The sequence below is a fragment of the Oryctolagus cuniculus genome, chromosome 1 (assembly GCF_051225735.1).
Source record: "Oryctolagus cuniculus isolate XC-2025 breed Fujian yellow rabbit chromosome 1, ASM5122573v1, whole genome shotgun sequence".
NCBI classification, from domain to species: Eukaryota; Metazoa; Chordata; class Mammalia; order Lagomorpha; family Leporidae; genus Oryctolagus; species Oryctolagus cuniculus.
The window spans coordinates 34,179,193-34,206,607 of NC_142867.1; the positions used below are offsets into that span (position 1 = coordinate 34,179,193).

The following is a 27,415-nucleotide window of genomic DNA, read 5'->3' on the forward strand; positions in this document are numbered from 1 at the left end:
GGTGTTCTGTGGAGACTTTCCACCTCCGGAGAAATGCCAGTCTTCCCAGCACGCCAGCACCGCGCCTCTGCAGCAGTTCCGAGAGGTCGGGGTATGGGGTGGGGGAGCCTAGGTTCCCAAGCTGAACGCTGAAAGCACATCTCCCGAGAGCTGGGCACTTCTTTGCCTCGCCAGAGGCTGCCACCGGCCGGCAGATCTGACGGAGCCGGCGCAGGAGAGAACCAGGGACCGGTGGGGGCAATGTGCTGCCCCGTGTCCCCCTTGTCCATCAACACTGCTTAGAGATTGGGGACGCCCTCCTGCTAGCGGCGACCCCCCTGCGCGACCCCTTCGGTACAGACTACCTCCAGCCACCGGGTGGGACGACTCGGGCGGTCTCCGCGGGAGCACAGCGGCGGGCCGGGGGCGGGGGTGGGGGGGAGTCATCCCCTGGCACCAGGGGTCGGCGGGGGAGCTGGAAGGCCTGGGGAGAGGAGGGGAAAGAGGAGAGCGAAACCTAAAACGCACTCCGCGCGTCTCGGACCGCGACTAGTGGGCCTCGGCCGTGTTAGAAGCCGCCATTAAAATGGCGACCTGAGAGGTGTCCCAATGGTGTGCACACCTCTGACCGCGGCGCGCCGCACCTCTGTCCCGACCAGGTCACGGAGCCTACGTAGCCCCCTACAGCAGGTGCTTGGTCGAGGGATTGAAGGGCCCCATGGGACAGAACAGCACCCCAGCCTCTCTGAGGCGAGATTTCGCTCTCACTGCTCTCTCCGAAAACTTTGAAAACTCTGCCTCCCAACGCGGCTGAGTCCAGCCCTCCGCCCCCAAATATTGACACACTGGAAGCAGCCAAGTCCTTTTTGTTTGTTTGTGCACAGGAGTTTCCAAGAGTCCTCCCCCCACCCCCACCCCACCCCGGAGACCCCATCCCCACCCAGTGACGTCAGTGGCATTCACTCGGCGTTCCGCGCCCCTTCGGATTTTTTGTGAAAACTTTTCTTCGAGTAGAGGTGGGGGTTGGGGGTGCGGAGAAGGAGCTGATTTGAAGAGCCGGTGCCCTGGGGGGAAATAGCAACAAGATTATGGCTGCTTCTTTCCGCGGCAAAGCTTAAGAAGGTGCTAATCCACTCGGTCGCTAATTGAGAGGTTGTAAAAATGATATTCGCCTCCAGTTCGGACAGAGGCACTGGACTTTCTTCTTCTCGCTCACGCTCATTGGCCTGGAGTTCAAGCTCCTTTAACGCTTGCTTGGGAAGTAAAAGAGAAGAGAGAGAGGGGGGAAAAAAACCGCAGATTCTTTCTGGTCTGGGACCCGGGCAGCTGTCCCATTTCCAGGGATCGTCCGAAAGTCTCGGTCCTACGAAATCTCGCACCGGAGGCTGTGGACCCGGGCACCGGGCGCCACCTCCTTCGCCTCCGGCCGGGCTTTTCTCCCAGCGCCGAGCGCTCCTGGGCCGTGTGAACGTGCACAGCCGATCGCCCTCCCTTGCAAGGGGGAGGGAGAAAGATAAGTGGGTCCTGGATGACCCCCAGCTGTGGCTCCAGCTGCAGAGGCCTCCGTTGCCCGGAAGCTCTGCTCCGGCTCCTTGGTCGCGGCGTTGCTGGCTCCTGAGCAGGCGAGAGTGTGCGGCCCACAGCAGGCCCGGAGGCCCCAGGCAGCCCTAGAGCGTGCTCCCCGACCCGGCTCCCAGGGGCTTCGGTGGCGCGGGCGGCCAGCGAGCGGTCAGCTGAGGGTGAGCAGGCTGTGTTGGTGAGCTGACTTGCAGCACTTCCCATTAGTCACGGAGAGTCAAGCGGCTTCCAATTCCAGCCTCCTGGCCTCGGCTCTTCCAACACCATTCTCTGCCCGGTCCTGGGGTGTGTCCCGAAGCTCAGGCCTTCCCATTCCCGGCTCTACCGGCCTTCCGGATCCGAGAGAGCTCGGTACGGCGCTGGACAAGGCAGCCGCCGGCTCCCCTGTCACCTAAACTGCAGACTCGGAGGGACGCCTTTGGAGTGTACTGAGGTGTGTCGTAATCGTCCAGCATTCAACAAATGGACTTCTGGTGTGTGGTCAGAAGAGAAAAGCCATTTACTTACTTTGCTCCCCGGTTTCCTGGCAGCAGCTGAAGGGGAGCTGCCTGCGTGGACCGGGCTGACCCAGGTCGTGGCGCGGACGCCCGGGCACTACGCACGGATAACCGGTGGCACACACACTGACACACGCTGGCAGAGCCACACCGCCGGCGGGGACACACATAGGCGCTCTCCCGGCGTTGGTCATCCCCGCACCCCCACGCTCCCCCTCCCCTCGGATCCACCCCCTCCTCTCGGGCGCCTGGAAAAGCGGCCGCACTTAGTCAACAAATGGCACGTGGGAGAAGTTGGTGAGTGTTTGGTGAGGACTCTTCAGGGCTTTTCACAAGAACCCTCTGTACACAAAGTAAGTGGCGTGTTTACTCGGGCCTCTCCAGCCGGGGCTGCGCCTCCGCTCCGTTGCGCACCGCGGCTTCCGAAAGGAGAATGGAATAGAAGAAAGGGCCGAGGGGAGCGAGGGTGGGGGAACGGGCAGGCCCGAGAGGCCTAGGCTGGGGAGGCCACCGGTCTCCCGGAGGTCTCGGCCTGGGCTTTGCCACGGCCTCTGCCTGCAAGACCCTGGGACGCTCCCGCCCTTTTCTTCTTCCCAGAGGCCAGGTGGGCTAGGGTGCGGCCACCACTGAGCTCCGCGTCCCACTGTGGGGAGGCGGGGAGGGCGGGCGGAGGCGGGGCGGCAGGCCACGCTGCGCTGGAGTTGGCAAGAAAGGACAGCGCCGTGCTGCAGAAACTTGCTCCCTCCTAGGGCTGGGAGTCCCGCACCCAGCTTGGGAGGATGGGGGAGTGCACCCCTCCTAACCCTCCAGCCCAGAGGCCTTCGCTCGACCGCTCAAGTTCGCGGTCGCCGTGCGCGCGGTGCTGACTCCCGGAGCGCGCGGAGCTGGGAGATGTCGCGAGCGCCAGAGCCCGGGCGCGGGGGCCCAGCGCCGGGGAGAGGAGCCGGGACCCACCGGCGGAGCCGAAAACAAGTGTATTCATATTCAAACAAACGGACCAATTGCACCCGGCGGGGAGAGGGAGCATCCAATCGGCTGGCGCGAGGCCCCGGCGCTGCTTTGCATAAAGCAATATTTTGTGTGGGAGCGAGCGGTGCATTTGCATGTTGCGGAGTGATTAGTGGGTTTGAAAAGCGAACCGTGGCTCGGCCTCATTTCCCGCTCTGGTTCAGGCGCAGGAGGAAGTGTTTTGCTGGAGGATGATGACAGAGGTCAGGCTTCGCTAATGGGCCAGTGAGGAGCGGTGGAGGCGAGGCCGGGCGCCGGCACACACACATTAACACACTTGAGCCATCACCAATCAGCATAGGTGTGCTGGCTACAGCCACTTCCCTCACCCACACTCTTTATCTCTCACTCTCCAGCCGCTGACAGCCCATTTTATTGTCAATCTCTGTCTCCTTCCCAGGGATCTGAGAATTGCTCTTACACACCAACCCAGCAGCGTCCGTGGAGAAAACTCTCAGCAGCAACTCCTTTAAAAACACCGTCATTTCAAACCGTTGTGGTCTTTAAGCAACAACAGCCGCACACCCAAAAAAAAAAAAAAAAAAAGGCAAAAAAAAAAAAAAAAAACCCCAACCAAACAAAACTCTTGACAGGAGCTTTGGCGACGACAGAGGATGCCTCATAAAGGTGAGTCCGCTTTTTTCTTCTTGCTTTATTTTTATTGCAAGATTCAGGCAGGTCTGCCCCTTCCTCCCCCTCTCCTTCCTCCCCTCTCGCTGGTCCCCTCCCCCACTGCTGCGCCGGGAGAGTTAGGCCGGGGAAGTTTCCACGCAGGAGCCCAAACTTTCTACTTCTAGCGAAAGCCCGCATCGGAGGGCGACGGCCGGCGAGCCGGAGCGAGAGCCGGAGTGGCGCGGGGCTAGGGTCGGGCGGCTGGCTCAGCCCCTGCGGTAGCGCCAGCGCTAGCGCGGGCTCAGCTCGCAGGAAGAACTGAGGCTCCAGGCGCCGCAGCAGCCGCGTCTCCCGGCCCGGGCTTGGCCAAATGCTCCGGCCGGCGGGACAGGACCCAAAGGCTCTGCGGTGCCCAAGGCCGGGAACGGTCGCCGAGAGCAGCCGCCGCCGGCTGCTTTGTCCAGCCCGGGGCCCAGCGAGCGCGCAGAGAGCGGGGCGCGCAGAGAGAGAGCCGGCTTGCCGCGTCGCCGCCCGCCTGCCCGCCCTCCGGCTTTGTGCCGCGCTCGGCTCCGGCGCAAAGGAGCCCTCTGGCATCGGAGCGCCGAGGGGCACAGCGCCCGCCGCCAGCTCGAGCGGAGGCAGTCGGCAAGGCAGCCACAAGCTGGAGGCAGAGAGAAAAGAGCAAGCGTGTGCAAGCCGGATAGGAAGCCACCAGGCCACCGCGGTTGGACGCGCGCGCCGAGGGAGCTGGGAGCCGAGAGCGAGGACTGCCAGCTTCCATCAAGCCTCCAGGCTATTGCCCCCAACTTATTGGAGCGCGGCTCGGAACGTGAAACTCTGCTCCCCAGGCGCCCCCCACCCCTCTTCCTTGCCCTGCGAAGGCCAGGGCGTGCCCCGTGCTGCAGCCCCCCTAGCTCGGTGGGTATTTTTTCTTGTCTTGCTCTGATCAAGTCGCATCCGGCGTTGCCATTTCAACAAGTTTCGCGGTGGAAAGGTGGTTTAGGTTTTGTTTTGTATTTTTTTTTAAGTCCTGATTTTGGTTTTTTTTCCTTTGTGAGGTTTTAGAAAAAATCGATACGAAAGCTTTGGGTTTCTCCTCCTCTGATCGCATCCTCTCCCAGCTAATTAGGCTGAGTAATTTGAGAGCTTTTCGATTCTAAGACCCCAGGAGGAAAAGTGTCTTTTCAAAGTTCATAAAGTTGTTGCCTCTTTCCTTGTGCGGATTTTCTTAGTCTCCCTGCGCCATAATAGCTCTGAATTTTAGCAAGTGTAATTGGGGGAAATGGAGTTGAATTTCAAGTGGAAACGCTTTCTTTTTCGAGTGCTGCAGCCCGGCCCTTCAGTCATGACTGATTTCTCGAAAGTTTAAAAACAAAGTGAACGTGGTTTCTTTTCTTTCTTTCTTTTTTCCCCTCTTTCGCTCCCAGGCTCTCTAAGCCATTTTGGATGGTGTAACTCGAACTTGAGGACGTTTGAACAGAGGGTGGGAGCGGGCTAGGAAGCAAAAAGCAAAGATCTTGAAAACTGGGCGAGTTTACTGAGGGGAGATAATAGTTGTTGCCATTGACACTACAATATTTATTTATTTATTATGTTTACCACCAGTGACCTGTGCAAGCGTCCCAAGGCAGTGTGATGAGTTGTTATCTTATTTGGCCCTAGAGAGTAAAACTTTATCAGCCTGATTGCTGATTACTCTCTGGCTGGGGGCAGGAGGACAGAAAGTGAGCACTGCACTCCAGCTAAGGAGTTTGGGGGTGGATTTTGAGAATGAAGCAATTGAAACAGCGACAGCATTTGAAAGTTGAGCTTGCGATGGGGACGGGGAGGGGGCAGTGGCCTAGTGGATCAGACCCTCAGCGACTTGAAGATGTCTTGGAGACTTCTTCATCCTGGATGTAGGTCTAAGACCTGGCCAAGGCTATACAAAGCCCCAGGCTGGGCTGCGGGGCTCCAGCAGTGGTTGCAGGGTCTGGATGCTTTGCACACCCGACTGCTTCTGAGAGTTAGTGTGCCCTGCTTCCCTGGTTGCTTTTACACTAAGTGTTAATGATTACTTAAGTAATTAGATAGCGTCTTAGTAGGGCGGGCGGGGGGGGGGGTTGGTAGTGGTGGTAGTGGTGGTGGTGGTGGTGGTGGTGGTGGTGGTGGTTAGGAATGGAGCAGAACCAGGAACTTGAAATGCTACCACCTTCCCAGTTGCTTAATTAGCTTAGCCTTCCTGGGATCAACTAGAGAATTTTTAAAAATGGCATCAAGAAGGTACCAGCCAGGACGGGAACATTTGATTGTGATGGTGCATGGTGTGTGCTCGGGAGAGGAGTTCAGGAAGTTTTACCCATGCTAGGGGAATTCAACTCCCTCTCGCCTACACCTGCTTCTGCTTTGCAGCTTCAGAGTCAGTTCCACATTGGAAAGGGACTTTCTGAGTTGGAGTTGGGGTTTCTGCCCACCCAGGGCATGGCTATGGATGTGGGGTCTGAGAGACAGAAGGGAGGCATTGCAGAGCCCACCCAGCCAGGGGTAACTTGGTAGCTCTCTGCTGTGGCCAATATTTGCAGGCCACATTCGGATGCTGAAGAGTCCTCCTCCTCTTAGGTTTATTTTTATGAATTGAAGCTACCTCCCAGCTAGTTAAAAATTAGACCACGAATGGCTCTGAAAAGAAAAATGTATTTCTTGAAATCCATTGTTGGCAGGCAGGTAGGCAGGCAAAAACTAATAACCATCGTAAGCAAAACAGAAAACGTGCAATTAAAAAACAGGGAGAAATGATTCTGTGATTGTTTCATTATTTTATTTCTCTGTCTCTGTCTCTTTTTGGGCAATCCTCTTGAATGGGCTCTTTATTGTAACTCTCTCTTCCCAATTGAGCTCCCCACGGTGCCGTTGTATCTTTTTACAGCCCCTAACAACTCACACCAGTAACACAATTACCTCCAGATATTTATAACAAGAAATTACTTTTCTATTTTCTCCATTCCCCCACTTCCCCCCACCCCTTGTTAAGGAAAGGTGGGGAAGGAGTGGTGGAGGGAGAGCCTTGGGGAAGCTGCACAGGGTCAGGACTTATGAAGTGGGAGGCTTTTCCCTTTGTGAGCTGGGGAGTTGTTGGTGCGTTCGGTTGGAAGCTGTGTTGCTGGTTAGGGAGACTCGGTTTTGCTCTTTGGGTTCGGGAGAGCCAGAGAATAGAAGCCATTGTTCGCTGTCTGTCGGCTTTGTCGGCCACGCTCACCCCCTCCTGTTCGTACTTTTTAGAGCAGTGAGGCGAGGTAGACAGCGTGTGTCACAGTACAGTAAAAGGGGGGAAGATCTAAATGCCAAAAGAGAAGTTAATCACAGTAAGTGAGGTTTAGGGGAAAAAGTTGGGCTTGCCACTTTTCAAAGTCCCCGAGGGGCCAGGAGCCAGATGGAGAGGGGTCTGGCTGGGGAGCTTCTGTGTGTTTGGGTGGGGGTGGGGGGCAAAGGAAAAAGAATAACCAGAGAGTTGGGTTGAGGGGAGCTGGGGTGCTGAAATTCCACAAGGAAGAGGGGAGTGTGGCCCTGCAGCCCTCCCAGAATGCTCCAGCTTGTACCCTCAGGCACTGCGAGGTCCACCGAGGTCCCTTTCCCTGCACCTCCAAACTTCAGGAATCATGCTCTCCACCTCCACCCCACCCCCCAAGTTCCTGGCCTTCACTGCTTCCTCTGTTTTCCCCTTCCTCTTCTCTTGGTTCTTTATATTTTTGGCCAAGGGGGACCCCCAGCTTCTCGGATTCTCCATCTCCCCCAATCCAGGACAGAGCACCCTTTTCCAAAAAGGTGGGGACTTGTGTGGGAGAGGCTGCTGGAATTGAAGGTGTGAGGCTGGGGCTGAGTGTGTCCTGGCAGTTCCCTGAGTCCTTGGCGCCGGCTCTTCCCGGAGGGTGGGGTTCGAGATTCCCCGCACCTCCGCGTTGGAACTGCTGTAACCTACCCTTCTCTCCCTCTGTTTTGTCTTAGGGGGAAGACTTTAACTAGGGGCGTGCAGATGTGTGAGGCCTTTTATTGCAAGAGTGGACAGACATCCTTGATATCAGGCAAGTTTTTCCGAGACTGCTTTGGGCTTCAAAACCTGAAGCAGTCCAACTCATAATGCTTCTTCATTATGGTTCAGATGGAAGAAAACAAATTCAAAATTGGGTCATCATTTCTCTGATTAAAGGGTTAACTACTAAAGGATTTAGGGGAAACAGATTGAGAATGTTAGAGTGTTTTATTTGAAGCCCCAAAGTTAGCTTTCGCAAGCACTGGAGGGCAGAGCCGAGTGACCCTCCAATCGCCCCCAAGCTGCTCCAGGGATCAGTTCCTAAAGGAGTGTTCTGTCCTGGCCCCAGGCCCTGCCCTGTTGGGAGTCCAGGCCTACCTGGTGCAGCGGCCCGGGATTAACTCCAATTTTCTTGCTAACAGAGCCCCCAAATTCGAGCCCCGTGGGATCCTGCGGCCCCCAGCCAACGCCAGCATGCAGAACAGTAAGTGCCTCTCGTTTTCTCGGGCCTGGGGCTGGGGACGCGTGGTGCTGCGGGTTGGGGTAGGGCACAGGGGCTGGCAGTGGCCGCGCTGGCCAGGTCGCCTGGCAGGGGTAAAAGGCCGGTGATCTGCAGTGACTGCGGCCCACTCGGCATCCAGCAGCCGGCGAACGGAGGGCGTTTGCTTTGCGGTTCCCGATCCTGGAGGAGCAGGGGCTGCGCCCTCCAGCACAGCCCGCCCGAGTTTTTGAAGCTGCGGTAGAGAAACCCCATCCCCCCCAAATCCTGTAACTCACACCCCCCTCCCCGCCCCTGCCCGGGCTCTGACCCCGGGGAGAGGGGCTGGGCTGAGCAGGGCGGGGCGAAGGCGTCTCCTGGTTGCACTGGGGAGAAGGAGGCCCCTTTGGGCTTAGCAGAGGCTGAATGCTCCGACCGGGGGGGGGGGGGGGGGGGTAGGGGGCTTCCCTCCCCCAGTCACTCTCAGGGCAGGCAGCTCCTCCCCTCCCCACCCCAACTACGGGCCTAGAAGGGAAAGGGCGCGGAGCACCCCAGCCCGCCCGCAGCGGGGTGGGGGCGGTGAGCGGCGCTGTGGGAGCTGCTCCCGGCTGCAGGAGAGAGCAAGGTCTGCGGAGAGGGTGAAGGCTGCGCCCAGACGTTGCAACAGCTGCAACTGCCCGGGCCGGGTTGTCGCGGGCCTGTAGTGCTCGGTTCTTGTGCCAGGGCTCTTGTGCCTCCCTTCTTTGCTCTGCCCAGGTCCTGTGGGCCCCCACCCGCCCTCGTGCCCAGGTGCTAGGTGCCTTCGTACGGCAGGGCTAGACCAGAGCTACAGCCTAGAGGCCGAATGAAACCAGGGCGGGCAGGGGTTCACCGCAATCTGTACGCGGCTTAAGGGCTCGAAGCGTGGAAGGGCCTAGATCTTCCAGCAACCTGCTCTTGCCGAACCGCGAGGGCTCCGAAGGGTCCTCGGCGCCCAGCCCATGTGTTCCGGAGGCGCCGGTCGCCCCCTGGTGCTGCTGGGGCTGGTGGAACAGGAGGCTCAGAATGGGCACAGGGGCGGCAAGCGACACGGCAGATTTGCGCAGAACCTGCCACACTCGGAGGCCTGACCCGGGAGGCACCCACCTTGGCGAGGCGAATGCCTTTGGCCACCCCAACGTGCGGCTGGCTTCCCTGCCCCTGGAGTTGAAGCTCCTCAGCCCGCAGGTCCCCGGGTGGACCCCGCCGGCGCACGCAGCGCTGAGCGATTGCCCCCGCGGCCTGGCTGGCGGGCCCCGAGGGGCGCGGGGTCGCGGGCCGGCCCGCGGGGCTTTGTGCCGCTCGTTCCCGGGTGTGCGCGAGGCGCGGAGCATCCAAATTGACACCATATGTTTTCCTATTAGATGCTTCGCGGTCGAATTCGAGGCGCATAATCATCGCCACTGGGCGAGAGCGCCAGCCGTCCCTAGGGAAGGGACACAATGATTGAGGCTTAACCTCTGAAGGGGAATTTAGAGTTGCGCTTCCTCGCTGCCATTTCGATGCTGGCAGAGGCGCCCTGGCCCCGGCGAATCCTGGGCGAGCACCCGCGGGCCGTAGCTGCGGAGGTAGCATGCCTTTTTTTTTTTTTTTTGGTCTTTTTTTTTTTTTTCTTTTTTGGTGGTGTTTGCGGTGAGCTGACAAGGGGTGAGGGCTAGCATGCTCCGGCCAGTACTTGAACTTTGGAAAGTCTCTTCTCTGCCTCTTCCGGACAGCCTTGCTTCCCGCCCCCCCCAAGGCCCCCTTGGCACAGACGCGGGGCTCAGTGAGGCGCAGCGGTGGAACAGACTTGGGAGGCACGGGAAAGCAATAAAGGGAATTTGGGAGAAACCGGAAGCACGGCTAGGCCTGGCTGTGTAGGAGAAGCAGTGTCCCCGCAGCGTCCCCGCCTGCGCTGGGCCCGGCCGGAGCCCAGATCCCCCAGACGCCTGTCACTTCTCATCGAGTTGAGGCTCCAGCCCCCCCCTTGGTGAGCAACCTCCCCCTCAACCACCTCAGCCCCAAGCCCTGGGCTACCCTGAAAACGCGGCTCCCCTCGAAGGGGAAACTAGTGCAGTTCAATCTCGTCTGAGTGATCTACAAATAGGGACGGAAAGGGTCGTTTTATCACGGTCCCGTTTGTCGTGACGATGCAATTTCCCGGAGCGGAGCACTGTCACAAAGTGACAAGGCTGCCACAAGCGCCCCGACTGATCTTTTCAATTAGCCTTCCATGCATGATCCGGAGCGACTTCCGCCTATTTCCAGAAATTAAGCTCAAACTTGACGTGCAGCTAGTTTTATTTTAAAGACAAATGTCAGAGAGGCTCATCATATTTTCCCCCCTCTTCTATATTTGGAGCTTATTTATTGCTAAGAAGCTCAGGCTCCTGGAGTCAATTTATCAGCAGGCTCCAAGGAGGAGAGAGGAGAGAGGAGAGCGAGCAGGGAGCCACGTCTTCTCCTGGGAAGGCTGCTCTCTAGAGTCGGGGCTGCAGGTTGGAGATTTTTAAGGAAGTGAAAGTCGGGGGTTGGCGTTGTTTGTGTGTCGGCGGTTTCTGGGGAGGGGGCTCACGCGGGGTGCTGACTCCTTCTGCTTGCTCTGTGAGGCTGCACTTGGGGGTTGAGACGGTGAGATGCACAGATGAAGGGCGGATGGCCTTTTCCTTTTCTGTTTCTGGATTTTTTTTTTCTCTAATGTCTGTCCCTGGCTGTGGGGAGGGCGGAGTTCAGCGGCGGAAGTCAGGCGAGCAGTGACGGCTCCGAGCCCCACTCGCGAGGCCCGGCTGCTCTGGGGTAGGAGCCGAGAAGCGGTGCTGACCCTCAGCCCATAGGTGGAGGCGCGGAAAACCCACACTGGGGTTCCTCGGCCACATATCGGTCGCTCTGGTTCTTCCCTACTTCTGACCATTTCCCTTCTATTAAACAAAACCGAACCAAACCCGGTGTTCGTGCTGTGCCTTTGCCAGAGTTTAGATCGCGACGGCGACGTTTCTGGACTTAAGTGTCCAGGGAGGCACGGAGCGGCTGTAGGATTTGCTGTTCTTGTTCCAACGCTGCAGAGACCTTGGAGGCTCAGTGTGGGTTCCGTGGAACCCACGGGTTTTGGTTGCAGAGGGGAGGTCTTGGGGAGACTTTTCTGGGTCAGTTGTTTGCTTCTCGTGGGCTCAGGGTCTGGCTGGAGAGCCTATGAGGGGAGACCCTGGGCTGGGCGCTGCGGGGAGATGGCAGCAGAGGGGCACCTGCGTTCTCCATCCTTGGCTTGTGTCTGAGTCTGCTGCTTCAGCAGTCCGCCCGGCTGGAGCATGACTGTGTTTGGGGCTGGGCTGCCCGATGCCCTGCATGGCTGGCTGGTGGTCCTGTTGTCGGCTTTTGATCGATAGCAAGGACCTGTTCGCCAGAGGTTGGCACGGGCTGGCAGGGCGCTGAGGATGCATTGTGGTTGTTTCTTCTCCTCTTTTTCCTTCTCCTTCTGTTCTTCCTCCTCCTCCTCCACTTCTTGCACCTCTACCTCCACTTTCTTCTCTCTGCTCTGCTCTGCTCTCCCCTTCCTCAGGTCACAGCGGAGTGAATCAGCTCGGTGGTGTCTTTGTCAACGGGCGGCCGCTGCCGGACTCCACCCGGCAGAAGATCGTAGAGCTAGCTCACAGCGGGGCCCGGCCGTGCGACATCTCCCGAATTCTGCAGGTGATCCTCCCGCCGCCTCCCCACTCGCCGCCCCCGCGGCCCTCCGCTCTTCATTTCTTACTGCAAACGCTGCTAATTATGGACCCCTCACCCTCGCCCACCCCTGTCCCCGTCCTCACTCCCTTGCCTTTCCACTTTCCCCTCTCCTTCTGCCATCCTTCCCTTCTCTTCCAACCTGGCTCAGTTACATAAGAGAATTCATCTGCTGAAAGGGGGGGAAAAGACATATGTGTGATTAAAAAGAAACCTTTTCATTTGGTAAAAACATTCATTGTGGTAACCTTTGCGAATTGGAATGAGCTGAGTGATAGAAGCCGACATAATTTCATTTCCTCTTCCCCATCCCGTGCTTACCTCGGATGTTGAGATCTTATTTGTACTCTTCATATTTATGAAGAATGAAGAATATATGTAGAGAGATAGATTTTAAGAGACAAATGCCATTAACCCCTCCCTAACTTGCATTTGCTCAACTGGGCATATTTTTTTAAGGAAAAAGAAATAAAAATTCAGTTTCCTCTTTGCTCTTTAAAAGATAACATCACTTGAAGCAAAGTCAGCCAAAAAAAAAAAAGCTAATCTGACTTCGTTTTGATGCATCTTTAGGCAGTGTCTAAGAAAACAGTTTTTTTTTTTAAAGAAAACTTTAAAATTCCATTTTTTAGTTCAAATTGTTTGAAAGTATCATATTTGTAGTTGTTAGGGCTACAAATGTAATTTTAAGAAAAAAGCTCTCTGCAGTAAGTTCTCGTACCATTGAAGGTATATTTTTGTGTTATAGACCCATGCAGATGCAAAAGTCCAAGTGCTGGACAATCAAAACGTAAGCTTGTCATTGTTTAATGCATACTTAAACAATTTTATTTTTGTCTTGAAATTATTAATAATGTGGTTTTCTGTCCACTTCCCCTATGCAGGTGTCCAACGGATGTGTGAGTAAAATTCTGGGCAGGTATTACGAGACTGGCTCCATCAGACCCAGGGCAATCGGTGGTAGTAAACCAAGAGTAGCGACTCCAGAAGTTGTAAGCAAAATAGCCCAGTATAAGCGGGAGTGCCCGTCCATCTTTGCTTGGGAAATCCGAGACAGATTACTGTCCGAGGGGGTCTGTACCAACGATAACATACCAAGTGTAAGTTCACTGAGGACCTTCGTGCTCCCTCCCCCATCTCCATGCTCCCTCCTCTCTACCGCTTCTCTCTCTGCCTCTTTCCTCGGGCCTCCCCCCACCTCCCTCCCCTAGTGTCGCTCGCTCACTTCATTTCTGTCTCCTCTGTACCTGGGGATGTTGAGAGGAGTGCCCTGACCTTTTTTTTGGACCACCTGGGAAATGGGAGTCAACTGTGGGGAGCTGTTCATCTCATTTGCATGCTGCAAACCAGAGGGTGGAAGCACTGGGAAAAGGCCTTGGAATCAAGCAGGAGAATGAAAACCAGATTCTGACTTGCTCCAAAGGTTCATTTGCCTGAACCTTCCTTCTGGCATCACACATTCATTTTTACCTTAATGTAAAGCAAGTGAAATGAAAGGTCTACTCTGAGTCTGAATCTCTTTGGGGGACAGTCTTTTAACAAAGCAACCGTGTGAGTTAAGTTACCAGAAATACCAAGCAATGATGAAGGACCCTTCCCTCCAGGCTCCCAGTTCTCTACCCAATTCAAATTCCAGACCCAAAGTGATGGCTGTCATTCTCTCCACTATATCTCGGGCCAACCCACCCACTATCCCAGCATGGCTGGGAGTTCTGTTTTATTTTTATGTGTTGAGGGTCCTTCTGTAAAGCAGTGGGCAGACTCAGATGGAGACTTAAGACGGGGTGATGTGTCTTCAGGAGACGCTACCATTTGGTTTGATTTTGGTTTGATTTGCAGGTGTCATCAATAAACAGAGTTCTTCGCAACCTGGCTAGCGAAAAGCAACAGATGGGCGCAGATGGCATGTATGATAAACTAAGGATGTTGAACGGGCAGACCGGAAGCTGGGGCACCCGCCCTGGTTGGTATCCCGGGACTTCGGTGCCAGGGCAACCCACACAAGGTAAAACTGAAGCAGTCATCCTCCCAACCCCTTCTATACAGCCTCTTACTTTTGCTGTCTTACCCCAACCTTTTCCTCCTCTGAGCTTCTATGCTTGGGGAATACGGCAGGGGACTGACTGCGTTCATTGACCTGGGACACATGGACTCGCACTGTATGTAGCTGGTGCTTGCTGAACTGTCTTGGACTGGGAATGTAAGGGTGGTGTATGCACTTGGCTTGTGTGTTTGTGGGTAGGCGTACACGGGTGTGGAAGCGCAAGCTGTGTGTTGCCCTATTCAAATTTGACATTAAAATGCAGGGAGAGCCCCCTTGCTGTAGAAGTGTGACAAGTTAACACACTGACAGACTGCGAAGTAAACATAATTGTATCATTTTACTTTTTGCTGTAATTGACAAATTATGTGACTATGAGTAGGTTGCATGGGAGAGGGCGAGCAGCCCCAAGCAGGGCCAAGTGGAGGATGGGGCATTGGAAGTGGTGGTTTCCCAACTAAGGCAACACCATCATCCTTGTTCCCCTCCTCCTTTGACGCTGGAGGGTCCCCCAGTTCTCACTCTGTGGGTGGTGACGTAGAGGTGCAGGGGTGAGGATACCGTGAGTCCAACTGCAGGGTGCCAGGATCGGCTCAGGGACTTCCAGGAGAGTCGCTGTGATCTGTAAGAAGTGATGGAGGAAGATGAGCGGGTGGTGCGTGGGTAGGTGGGGTTGCTCCCCACCCCCACCCCTCCACCGAGATAGCTTGGTCAAGAATAGGAAACAGTTTACTAGGAAGATTAATCGGTATTTGTTGTCCTCGTGACAAGGAGATAATATGCGGGATAATGGGACGTGGCGTCTCACTCCCGGGAGCACACCGGAGCCTAGGGGCTCTGGGCCGGGGGTGGCAGCCCAGGAATGGCGACGGAGCTACTCGCGGGTCCGTGCACTCTGGGACCAGCCTGGGTGCCCGGCGCCTGCACGGAGCCGGGCCGGAGAAGGGAAAATCGGTAACAGTATGCGAAATATCTGGTACAAAGGATGCTTCTGTCACTCGCAAGAATTTGTTATGGGAACAATCCTGTCGCTCTGTAATTGCTCATTAGAGAACGTTTTGTTTCTCATTAAGGCGACATGAATAAGCGTCTAGTTGAAGGAGACAGCTGTAGAAATGTTCCACAAGAGACCTCTGGACACGATTCGGCACCAATTGCCAATTAGACATGTCAGTTTTAAGAGCAGAAAACAATATAGGACGGACACTGGGAAGATAGGGAGCAAAGCGCTCGCTTCTTGTTTCCCAGCGCGGTGGCGCGGCTGCAGAGGCCTCCTGTCGCACGCAGGGTCCCGGCTCCCCTGGGCGACCCCACCCGCGCAAGCCCGGAGCCCGCGGCCTCGGGGAGCGCAGTGGGCGCCCAGGCGCAGGCCCGCTCCCGCCTCTGGTGAGACTAGCGAGTGACCTGGCTGAGTGTCGGCAGCCCCACCTCCGCCAGGTCTTTGAAACTGTAGGACTCCCCTGTGCACACCCTGGACACACCCAAGTGACGCCCTCGGGCGGGTCCCCCCTCCACCGCCAACAGTCTCAAGTCCTGCCGACCCCTCCCCCCCCAACAGTCTGGCCCACTCGGTCCTAGTTGTCTTGGGCAGGCACAAGGCACTAGGGGACCTAGGCGAGCTGAGCTCTGAGCCTCCGCCCTGCGCCATCCCCCCCACCCCCTTGCCCTCCCTCTCCCCTGGAGCGAGGGCTCGAGTTTGCTTGGGGCGCAGAGGCTGGACGCCCCCCTCCTGCTTCTTGGAGCCCGGACAGCAATCCGGAGCAGCAGCTTCCACCAGAGGTGGCACCCAGTTGGGGCAGAATTTCGTCCTGAAGAGCTAGCGAGAAGGAAACGAACACCTCACTGACCGCAAGGGCCTTTTAAAATGCGACGAGGGGGGACGGGAGGTGGCGCTAGTTCAGGAGCTTTTAACTTTTCGGGGACTAGTTAGAGAATTCGGGGTCATCAACTGCTAAGTCTCCCCTCCCCGCGCTTTAAACCCCTGGCCCGGGTTGGGGGCACGGGCCGTCGCCCCCCGCTGCAGGGCGAGCACGCGTGGCGCGAGCCGAGCCGAGTGGCGGGCGTGGGCGCTGCGGGCGCCGGCGGGGCGCTTCCGCTCGCGTTCCTGGGGAGTCTTCAGGCATTTTGGCGCTCCGAGGTGCCTCCTCCCTCCCTGGCCCCTTTCCCCGACTCGGGAAACGATTCCTGGGTCTGAAAGGGTCCATTACTCCAAAAGCATAAGGCGAGGTTAGGTCTCAGAAGGAGACAAATATGGTGTCCATCTGATCAACGCCGTGCGGCAGTGGATAAAGTGACGTCGTAGGCTGACAACAAGAGACAACTCTATCCAGCTCCAATTCTCCAGCGATTTGGTGGTTTTAGGGATCACGGAGGCACTTTTTCTTATCTCCCCCCCCAACCCCCCTAATACCCAGGCCTTCTATAGGATTTAGTCAGTCTCTCTTTCAACAGATGCTACAATGTTTTGATCCGCGCTCGGGAGCTGAAAAGGTGCCGCCACCGGGTTGCTATCTTTTCTTGCTTGTGTTCCGCCTCACTGATTAAGACACTAAGAAACCAAGGAATGATTTTATTTCCCAGCGTCTTCCCCCCCTCCCACCCCCTTCTCCTTCTTCCAGGAAACAAATCCTATCCCCAGCGTCAGATGGTCCTGGGGCTGGGATAATGGGAGGCGCTTTCACTCGCCTGCCCGCGGATTAGCCTGGAAGGTGGACGGCGCCCATTGAAGGCCCTTCTTACGCGGCCTCGAGTGGGCGCCTTTTAAAGAAGATATCTTAATTGTCTTCCACTTAGGGTTATCATGGGGGGCGGAATTTGAGATCCAACCTGTAGTTTTATTTTGTTAAAAGCTTTAAGAGTAGAAGGCAAATCCACTAAGGGGGATGGGGGGGGGGAGAAAGGCGCGCCAATCTAAGAGTGACCACTCGGTCACCGCCTGGCTGCAAAGAATTACTCCATTTAAAGTAGCAAAACCAAAAAAAACGGCACAACTCTCAGGTGTGCGCTCGCGGTGTGGGGTTCTGGCGGGATTCCTACAGCCGGGAGCTTCCCCTGGTTGGTTGGCCTTTCATTCCGCTCCATTTGTTTATTTTATTTTATCTTTTTTAAGGTTTAAAATTGAGCTCTCCTAGTTTGGTTCACTTTCCTCCCAGTGAATGTCAGTTGATGGTCGAGTCCACGCAGGCCCTGGGCGGCCATCGCGTGTGTGCGTGCGAGCGAGTGTGTGTGTTGGGGAAGAGCGGGGAGAGGCGGGGAGGGAGAGAAGAGGCATCTCCAAGCTTGAAAAGGAGGAAGCTGTCGGAGGAGCCCAGCAGAGCGAAGAAGGCTACCTACTGGGATCTCCAGAGGGAGACCCGGGCGGCTTTGTTCAATTGGTGAGATAGAAGGTGCCAGAGCAGGGACGGGGTGTGTCCTTCTGGGAGGCAGGGCGTGAGTGCTGCCCTGGGGAAATGGGGTGTGTCCTGCTTAGCACCCCCCCACACACACATACACACTCTGGACCTCGGACAGCCAAAGACTTCTCTGTGATTTCCAAAGTCAGTCTCCATGGGCCTTCTGGGGGGCCCCAAAGGGTGATTTCCAGTCTTCCTCCCTCAGTGCACCCGAAAACTGGCGGTGGAGGTCGGGTGGTGGTGGGGGGAGCTGCTCTCACTGCCCCCGGCCCGGCAAAACGCTTGGCAAAGTCACCCGGACAGTCGGGACGGTAAATCAGTTCAGACACTTGCGCCGCGCACGGGGAGTGCAGCGTGGCTCCCTCGGTTCTGCAGCCCCCACCGCATCTCTCTGGGGCAGCCCGAGGCGACCCCAGGGGAGCACCCCTCGCCCTCGTCTTCCTCTGCATCTTTCCCTCCTCTTCTCCTTCCACCCTCTTGGCGCTCCTTTCCGCTCTTTCCTCTTACACCTTTCTGGCTTCCCGTTCTTTGGAGCCTTTTGGCTCGCTCCATCCTCCCGCTCCTCCTCCCCACTCGGCCCCCGCCCTCCCCCACCACCGGCCCTGGACTCTTCCCTCTCCTTCTCCACCCCCCCCACCCCCCCCCCCCCCCGCACATCCACCCCCAGCCCTGGTCTCCGCCTCCCCCACCCCCGGCCCCGGCCCCCCATCCGCCCTCCATCCCCCCAGCCCTGCGCCTTAAGCCGCGCCGAGGCGCCCGCTCTCCGGACAGTGATTAATGATAGCAGAGCAGAGGGGTTAACACACTTCACTGAAAAGTCTGTTGACTGGGCTCCTTGTAACACAATGTGGCCCGCTGCACGCCTCAAGAGAATCCTTTTGTTGTCCGCGCTCATTGTGGCCTCCAAATTCTGCCCACGAAAGTTTGCCAACGCTCCTGCCCCAGGAGTTTAATAGTTTCCCTTACTTGCGGGGCATTGTGCGGCGCTGAAAAGCAGGCCCTCGCTATTCAAGTGTTGGTGGTCATCTCAATAGATCTCCAAGGGCCCATATGGTGGCCAGTGCCGATGAATCCGCCTGTTTAAATGGGGGAGAAAGTTGGGGTTTTAAAACATTTCAAAGTTCCTGAAAAGATCCCACTAGATCCTGTCACAATTCCCTGAACTCTTTGAAGGCGCTCGCCATTGTCTCCTGGTTATAAATGATATTCCTGGCCAAGTCGATTCCCACCAAAGCGCACCCGACTGGCCCCTCCCCCGCAACTGGCCATGTTTCTGGGATTGGGAGGGGGGCAGCCCCTTGGTGAGGTGTGGGGGGGGGGACCCCAGCACCCAAGCCCAAGGACCCAGCCTGTAGTGACCCTGGGGGCTCCAACAGGGCCCGGGCGCTTCTTCAGCAGGGGCTTTGCAGCAAGGTGCCGGGCAGCAGCCAGCTAGCCCATGTGCATGGCTTGCCCTCCAAGCAGCGAGGGAAAACAATAAAACTTTCCCCTGTTTAATGATAGAAATTACATTAAAAGTGGTGGAAATACCCTCATTAAAAATGTACCACTTAAACGATATGCCAAGGATTCAGCTGCCGTGGAGCGCAGTTAGCTAGTTAGTGAACTATTTCTTTTTTTAAAATTACACGTTAAAAATTTAAAAGAAATCTTACTTTTCTCTGGTGCAACACATTACAAAGAATGGACAGTCCTTTTATCTAAATATAAAATTCCATTTTCAGCAATTATAGCCTGTTCTTGGTGATGATATAATTACAGCTGTGCTCGTAATAGGTGTCAAGGCGAAGCGCACTCATACAATAGTTGAATAAAACTGCAGAACAATGCGAGCACTTCTAAATTCACAACCTTTAAAATGAAATTGACTGTGCAGAATTCAAATAAAAACTAGATAAATATTTTTTTAAAAAGATTACAAGCTTGGTTTGGTTTCTTAATAGCATTTTCTACAAACCTATCAACATCTAATTGATTAGATAGGAATTACTGATTATAGATCAGCTGAAATCTTGAGCATCACTCTTCTATTTCCCCAACACAGCCATAGGTAGGTGCATTGTGTAGGGAAAGGGAACTGGAGGAGGCACCTGGGGAGTCAGGGTTTACTTAGGAAAGATCATTTTCACAGGGAACTTCAGTGCTGGTGTTGTCATTTGAACAGCTGTGTGTGTGTGTGTGTGTGTGTGTGTGTGTATATTGCAAAGCCTTATCTTGAGAAAAACAGAAAGGAATGTCAACTGCTGTCTCTGTGACAAGAAGGCTGATGGTGACCCTGGATCTGTTTGGGGAGGCTGTCTGAATACACTGCTCTTGGAGTTTGTGACTAGTCCAGTGTGTAACTTGGAGGCTCCACGTTACTGCAGATCTCTCCTACCATCCTGTTCTTGTTTCAGATGGCTGCCAGCCACAGGAAGGAGGGGGAGAGAATACCAACTCCATTAGCTCCAATGGCGAAGACTCAGATGAGGCTCAAATGCGACTTCAGCTGAAGCGGAAGCTGCAAAGAAATAGAACATCCTTTACCCAAGAGCAGATTGAGGCCCTGGAGAAAGGTGATGGAGTTTTTCAAAGTAGAGAAGCAGGAAATCAAAGTAAATGCCACATCTTCAGGACAAAGAGCTAAATTTAGCCAGGCCCTTTGCTTAGAGGGCTGAAAAGGTTTTTTTTTTTTTTTTTTTTCTCCTCCAGCCCCCCCTCTCTCTGGGCATCTTTTCAGTGTGTTTTCTTTCTTCTTCTCATGTACCAGTAATTCATGAGTGTGATTTATAAGGGAGAAATGATGCGGCTGTCTCTGGCTGCAGGAGCGTTGTTGAGTGTACTTGTGTGGAACATTTCGTATGGTTCTGGTGGGGCAGTTCGCCCAAGGACAATTGACACCAATAGTTGAAACACTGGAGCAGGGGTTGTCTGGAGGTGGGAACCGGTGTGACCCAGGGATCGGTCCACACATTTTGGGTAGTTCTGGCATGACAGAAAGATCGATTTACTCTTTCAGAGTTTGAGAGAACCCATTATCCAGATGTGTTTGCTCGGGAAAGACTAGCAGCCAAAATCGATCTACCTGAAGCAAGAATACAGGTACCCTGGGAGGGCCCTTTGGTTGTGCACTTTGTGATTCATTCCACCGCAGGGGGACTGTCTCTTTACAGTAAACAGTAACAGGTTCAGCCTGCTAAATACCCTGCTGCCATGGTGGTGGCACACAGGCGGGCAGCAATGGGCGTGCTGGGGTGGGGTTGGGCTGACGACAGGCACAGGGCTAACCTGTTCCATCTGATTTCCAGGTATGGTTTTCCAATCGAAGGGCCAAATGGAGAAGAGAAGAAAAACTGAGGAATCAGAGAAGGCAGGCCAGCAACACACCTAGTCATATCCCTATCAGCAGTAGTTTCAGCACCAGTGTCTACCAACCAATCCCGCAGCCCACCACGCCTGGTAATTGGAGGGACTTGACGCTAGTACTGCTGACCCATGTGTCTGAACGGGGCTTGCTCCGGACCCTGACATCCACCGTGACTGCCTGTCGTTTCTGTCTCCCTGCAGTTTCCTCCTTCACATCTGGCTCCATGTTGGGCCGAACAGACACAGCCCTCACAAACACGTACAGCGCTCTGCCGCCCATGCCCAGCTTCACCATGGCAAATAACCTGCCTATGCAAGTAAGTGAGGCTGCCAGTGGCCTGCTTAACGGGGGCCTGCGGGGAGAAACGAGCAATGGGTCAGGGGCTGCACCCTTGGGAGCCTCCCTCCCCACAGTGATTGGCTTGACCAGTCAAGTTCAAGACAGCTAACCTAATCTCTTTTAGCTGATGGATGGATTGATTGATGTTTTTAAAAGCAAATAAAATTTGACTTGTTAAGTCAATCTGCCTTTTATCACATTGTTAGCTTGATAATGTTGGGTAGTAGTGGGGCGTGTTTTGAGTACCAGTGAAACTTGTACCAGAAAATGGAAATAATGCCAGCATGTTGGGAGGTAGTAAGAGGTTAGTATTTATAAAATTTGGCTTTATATGAATGTCTTTATGTTAACGAATATAGAATTTATATATACATTTTGGGCATTACAGAGGGTGCAAGTAAGAAAGTAGTAAGGAATAAAAAAGGGTTGGAAATGGGATTCATATTCACTGGTAAGATACGCTTTGTACAATGAAAAGGCTAGTTTTCTCTCTGTGTCTTTAAATTAAAAAGAGAGTAGAAGGTTTTTGCTGTGAATATGTGACGAGTTCGTGGCATTCTCAGTTGCCTTGAAAGCTTGATGTTCTTCACTGGGTACACGAGCCTGCTCTGAATTCTGACCCAAGAATTTATCAGCCCTTGCATTGCTAGGTCTTGTGCTAGGTACACCCTGTATAATGTAAGTTGTGTAAGGCAGATGCGATGCGGTATACGAGACCTTTGTTGCGAGATGGAATCTTGATGGGAAAACAGTCCATCTTGTGGTGGGCTGTGCTAAGATTCCTGTTTGTGCAACAATTAGAGATGCCGGCTGGTGTGACATTGGCCAGCATGAGCCCCTGCTGGAAACAGTGCTGGGGTTACACAGATTGTTTATTCTCCACTGAACATCTTTTGCTGGATTTCAAGTCCCAATAACAGCAAGATGAATGTTTCCCAGTCTTCAGACTAATACGGGGCAACTGGATAAGCATCTTCAGAAAATTATTCACGTGTTTATTTTTATTGCATCTGGATATTATTGGCCATAGTGCAATTGATGCAAATTAAGGGATTAGCAGTCCATTAGTTGGTGTTGCTATAGCTGCCTTGGAATTTTCCAGAAGTCAGGTTGCCTAGAGGAAGTGATTGCAGGAATTAGAAACAAATGCAAGCTGAAATTCTGACAGGGCCCTCAAGGCCTGTTTGCCTCTTTGAACTTGATGTTAGCAGTCGTCATCAGACTTTAATAAGGCCAGCGTGTCTTGTTCAGTTTTACATATTGTAACAACATGCAGGTTTCCCTGAAGCTGACAGAATGTGTATATGACATAGCAATTACAAACAAATAAATGTGGCCCCTCTGTTAGGGTTGTTTCCACATAGAGACTGGTGTGTGGAGGTGATTTATTTCAAATACAGACTTTAAAACTCTGCACAACTGATATAATTTAAAAGGCACATACATTCCTAAAACATAAAGAAAATAAAAGCAGTGACTTTAGTTTTTAAGAAAACTTCTCAATGCATTTTGGAGTGGGCGGGGCATTGGGTCCGTCCATCTGTTGATCCTGTTAAACAGAAACTTCAATGATTTTGCACAGGGCGGGTGTTGTCCTCTGAACTCTCCTCTCACGATCTCTGAGAATGTGGATCTGGGCACGTTAAGCATTTCTCCGGTTTCCGAAGCAGAGCAGGACCATCTTCTCCCTTGTTCTTGGGATCAAGATCCCCAGTTTGCTGCCCCAGTACAGACCCATGGGAGCTCAAGACAAGTTTTGTCCCAGCTTTGCGTAGTTAGTTAGAGGGTAGCAACCCAATTCAATGGATGAAACTCAATCGGAGCTTTTGGGCCTGTTGGGAAGTCCCAGCTAATTCTTGGGACTGGGTGAGATAATACATACTGCCGTTCTGACCACCTGGACCTGAGATCATTGTGAATCTGCATTGTCACAGGATATTTAATCCCGAGTCAAGCTATGAAAGGTTCCCAAGGCGGGACACCAAACTTCACAGAGAGCGCCTCCCTGCCCCTAAGCTGGAGATAGGGGTTTGGGGGTCATAGAATTCCCCTAATACAGATGGATTTGCAAGGAGAGGTGATGTGTTGATGGAAGTCCTTATGCTACAGTTTTCTGAAGATGCCAGCACACAGCAAGATGAAAATAGACCAAAAACATCTATTGTCAACCGTCTAGCTGGCCAGTTGTCTGAATTTACAGAGCTTTAGAAGCTTGAGGCGTAGCCAAGTTGGAGGCTTCGTCTCAGATTTTTCGTATGGAATGTTCCAGCTCTTGACATGAAGGGATCCTTAAGCCTGGGAATGTGGCTGTGTGCTATGTTTCTCAGTGACCACAGTTTGCCTTTCTCCTTGCAGCCCCCAGTCCCCAGCCAGACCTCCTCGTACTCCTGCATGCTGCCCACCAGCCCGTCAGTGAATGGGCGGAGTTACGATACCTACACTCCCCCACATATGCAGACACACATGAACAGTCAGCCAATGGGCACCTCGGGCACCACTTCAACAGGTGAGCTACTCCTCGCTGCAGCCCGCACACAGGGGGCTTCTACAGCTGCTTTTGCCAGGTCATCTCCTTTTTTTTTTTTTTTTTTTTTGGACAGATAGAGTGGACAGTGAGAGAGAGACAGAGAGAAAGGTCTTCCTTTTGCCGTTGGTTCACCCTCCAATGGCCACCGCGGCCGGCGCGCTGCAGCCAACGCACTCCACTGATCCGATGGCAGGAGCCAGGTGCTTCTCCTGGTCTCCCATGGGGTGCAGGGCCCAAGCACTTGGGCCATCCTCCACTGCACTCCCTGGCCACAGCAGAGAGCTGGCCTGGAAGAGGGGCAACCGGGAAAGAATCCGGCACCCCGACTGGGACTAGAACCCGGTGTGCCGGTGCCGCTAGGTGGAGGATTAGCCTATTGAGCTGCGGCGCCGGCCTAGGTCATCTCCTTTTAACCAAAGTTTGTCTTTAAAAAAAAAAATAACCTCTTAACCCTGTGAGGGTTTGTTGAACACTTTGCTGCCCTTGTCTCCAGGGAAAATGGCAAAGGTGAATCCAGTTAAGCTAGCTGTAGGTTGATGCTTTATAGGCCAAAATGATGTTTTTCTTGACAGAGCCTGAGACTAGGCTTTCTGAGGACAGATGATTGGCCAGAGTTTAACACGAGAACCCAGCCAGCAGCTGGGTTGAAACTTCTTGGCCTCTTTACTCCTCAGTTCTTTCTGGAGGAGAGACTTGGAATTCAATAGGTCCATCTGAAGGTACTTGAAATTTTTTTAGAAAAATGGAATGAAAAGGTAAGTTTATTTTGGTGCAAAGAAATCTTGAAATCTATGCACTTTTGGTAGGACACATTTTTCCTGAACTTTTTGAAGTATGCTCATGTAAACAGATGTCCAGTTTTGCAGGTGCTTTTTTTTTTTTTGACATATTTTTAATTTAGTGAAAAAATTGTTGGGACATTTGACAGATTCTTCTTTTTTTTAACTGATAAATTCATATCCATACCTGTCTCTCAAAGGGAATATCTACATGGCTATTTCTTTCATCCATTTCTAGGACTCATTTCTCCTGGTGTGTCAGTTCCAGTTCAAGTTCCCGGAAGTGAACCTGATATGTCTCAATATTGGCCAAGATTACAGTAAAAAAAAAAAAAAAGGAAATATTGTGATAACGCAGTCAGTGACTATGTGGACACGACAGTTGGGAGTTCAGGAAAGGAAAATGGCTGTTAGAAGCACTTGGGTTCTGCATCCGGGTCCTGTGTCATACCCCTGGGGAAATGGACTTGAAACAAGGACCTTTGCATACACAAGGCACGATATCAGTTGGAACAAATCTTCATTTTGGTATCCAAACTTTTATTCATTTTGGTGTATTATTTGTAAATGGGCATTTGTATGTTAATAATGAAAAGAAAAAAAAAAAGAACAATGTAGCCTGGATGGATGTTTGATCTGTGTTGGTCATGAAGTTGTTTAAAAAAAAAAAAAAGGAAACCATGATCAACAAATTTTTTTTTTCCACGAATTTAAGTTTTATCAAGATATATCGAATACTTCTACCCATCTGTTCATAGTTTATGGACTGATGTTCCAAGTTTGTATCATTCCTTTGCATATAATTAAACCTGGAACAACATGCACTAGATTTATGTAAGAAATATCTGTTGGTTTTCCAAAGGTTGTTAACAGATGAACTTTATGTGCAAAAAAGGGTAAGATATAAATTCAAGGAAGAAAAAAGTTGATAGCTAAACGGTAGAGTGTGTCTTCGATATAATCCAATCTGTTTTATGTCAAAATGTAAGTATTTGTCTTCCCTAGAAATCCTCAGAATGATTTCTATAATAAAGTTAATTTCATTTATATTTGACAAGAATACTCTATAGATGTTTTATACACATTTTCATGCAATCATACGTTTCTTTTTGGCCAGCAAAAGTTAATTGTTCTTAGATATAGATGTATTACTGTTCACAGTCCAATCATTTTGTGCATCTAGAATTCATTCCTAATCAATTAAAAGTGCTTGCAAGAGTTTTAAACTTAAGTGTTTTGAAGTTGTTCACAACTACATATCAGAATTAACCATTGTTGATTGTAAAAACCATGCCAAAGCCTTTGTATTTCCTTTATTATACTATTTTCTTTTTAACCTCATAGTGTGGTGTTACAAGTTTTGTTTCCATGTTAGATTAATATTTTAAACCAGTGATTATTTTCATATATACTCAATTTTATATCTTGAAGATCCCTAAAGAAATGATTCTTACAGATACCATAAATAGGAAAACAATTCCACTTAAAGCTTTGTGTAGATCTGTGCCCATTTATACTCACAACACATATACAAACTGGTAACACTGCCTAGCTAGCCATTTAATTTGAAAGCTCAAAGTCTAGAAATAATTTAAAAATGCAACAAGCCATTAACTAGGAATTGTTTTTTGAATTAGGGCTGGCGTTTTCAATCTGGGCAGATTTCCATTGTCAGCCCATTTCAACAATGATTTCACTGAAGTATATTCAAAAGTAGATTTCTTAAATAAGACTCTCTGAAAGCTGTTGCCTTTCTCAAACAGGCGCTCTCCCTTTTCTGTCTCCCTCCCCTTTGCACAAGAGGCATCATTTCCCATTGAACCACTACAGCTGTTCCCATTTGAATCTTGCTTTCTGTGCGGTTGTGGATGGGTGGAGGGTGGAGGGGGGGGATGTTGCATGTCAAGGAATAATGAGCACAGACACATCAACAGACAACAACAAAGCGGGCTGTGACTGGCCGCTGGGAGTTAAAGGCCTTCAGTCATTGGCAGCTTAAGCCAAACATTCCCAAATCTATGAAGCAGGGCCCATTGTCGGTCAGTTGTTATTTGCAATGGAGCACAGATCTGATCATGTTTAAAGTGGCGGCACGCAGGGCAGGGGTGCTTGAGCCCAAGCAAAGGATGAGAAAAAAATAAGCCTTTGTTGGATAAAAAAAAAGCCTGATGGAGATCTTTATTTCTGTCTGCTCTGTGCAACCTATAAGTTGATATTGCGAAGTTCTCTTCTGCAAACTTCCGTTTAAAGCCTGGGATTTCTGGGGTCTGGATTAACATGCAGAAACCTCTAGGGGGAAGGACACACTTCCACTGACTCACACTTGGCTTTTTTCATTTGTTTGTTTAAATCCCTGAAGGCAGATGATCCGAAATACAGAAATTAGCTGGAGGACTTAACCATGACCTTCTAGTTCAACCTCTCCTGTTTCCCACTTGGGAACAGATAATTGAGATTCATCACTCTGCCGTGCTCTGCACCAACACTTTTATGCCAGCAGTTGCTGCACATTGAGAAACACCTTTCTGTGTGGACTGCAGTTTGGGTCTGCGTGCACGTGGTTTTCTTCAGCGTCAGCCTGCACTGCACCCCGGCACCCTTCCGTGGTGGAGTGCACACACTGGTGCACTGTTGGGACAGCTGCCCATGCAGCCATTCCTGCCTCCTGGCACTTTGCAGCCCACGTTTCCCTCAGGGACGTGTGTTGAGAGAACTGTCAGGAAAGGGCCGTGAGGGAGGGGGTACTGCCGCTGCTGGCTGGCTTCTACACTGTGAGGACAGGATCCAACCACGTAGGATTTGGGCTGGGGTCAGGCAGCCAGCCGGTGGGGGCTGTTTCGTGGAAGCACAGATTTTGGAGAATTGGGTGTGGCATACTGGGTTCGAGAGCTGGGAAGTGGGCGTGGGCAGGGTGAGGGTGTGTGTGGGATCACTGGGGCCCGTCTACGTGTCTGAGCATCAGGGTGCCGGGCATGGTGGCACGGGCTGGTTTCGTCAGAAGTAGGTGGCTGCTCACGGCAGAAGCCCTCTGGTCCAGCAGCACTGCCTTCTGCCCACTCCCCGGGGAGGGGAGCTCCCCTTCTGTCCGGAGCGCTGGGCATCCTCTCCACCACGCC

General features: G+C 52.7%; 1 protein-coding gene and 1 long non-coding RNA gene across 7 annotated transcripts; both read left to right on the forward strand.

Annotated features, from left to right (window-relative positions):
• The first annotated feature begins 2,134 nt into the window (after positions 1-2,134).
• Positions 2,135-3,579, forward strand: LOC149128355 (uncharacterized). Of its 2 annotated transcripts, none has more exons than XR_016218031.1 (2): positions 2,135-2,407; positions 3,463-3,579. It is a non-coding gene; the product is annotated as an uncharacterized LOC149128355 (long non-coding RNA). The 2 variants fall into 2 exon arrangements; XR_016218030.1 differs by lacking the exon at positions 2,135-2,407 and adding an exon at positions 3,036-3,363.
• Positions 3,580-7,650: 4,071 nt separating this feature from the next.
• On the forward strand, positions 7,651-24,692 carry PAX6 (paired box 6). 5 transcript variants are annotated; one of them, XM_051818783.3, is made up of 12 exons: positions 7,651-7,732; positions 8,103-8,164; positions 11,712-11,842; positions 12,624-12,665; positions 12,760-12,975; positions 13,715-13,880; positions 19,705-19,863; positions 20,307-20,389; positions 20,596-20,746; positions 20,855-20,970; positions 23,349-23,499; positions 24,538-24,661. In XM_051818783.3, the coding sequence occupies exons 2-12, from the start codon at positions 8,155-8,157 to the stop codon at positions 24,621-24,623; spliced, it is 1,311 nt and encodes a 436-aa protein (XP_051674743.1). In that variant the 5' UTR covers positions 7,651-7,732; positions 8,103-8,154; the 3' UTR covers positions 24,624-24,661.
• The last annotated feature ends 2,723 nt before the right edge of the window (positions 24,693-27,415 follow it).

What these genes read in the sequence shown, in the direction of transcription:
- PAX6 (XM_051818783.3), top strand. An exon ending in AAGTGCTGGACAATCAAAAC is followed by an intron (nt 12,666 to 12,759) that starts GTAAGCTTGTCA and finishes TCCCCTATGCAG; the next exon opens with GTGTCCAACGGATGTGTGAG. An exon ending in CCAACGATAACATACCAAGT is followed by an intron (nt 12,976 to 13,714) that starts GTAAGTTCACTG and finishes TTTGATTTGCAG; the next exon opens with GTGTCATCAATAAACAGAGT.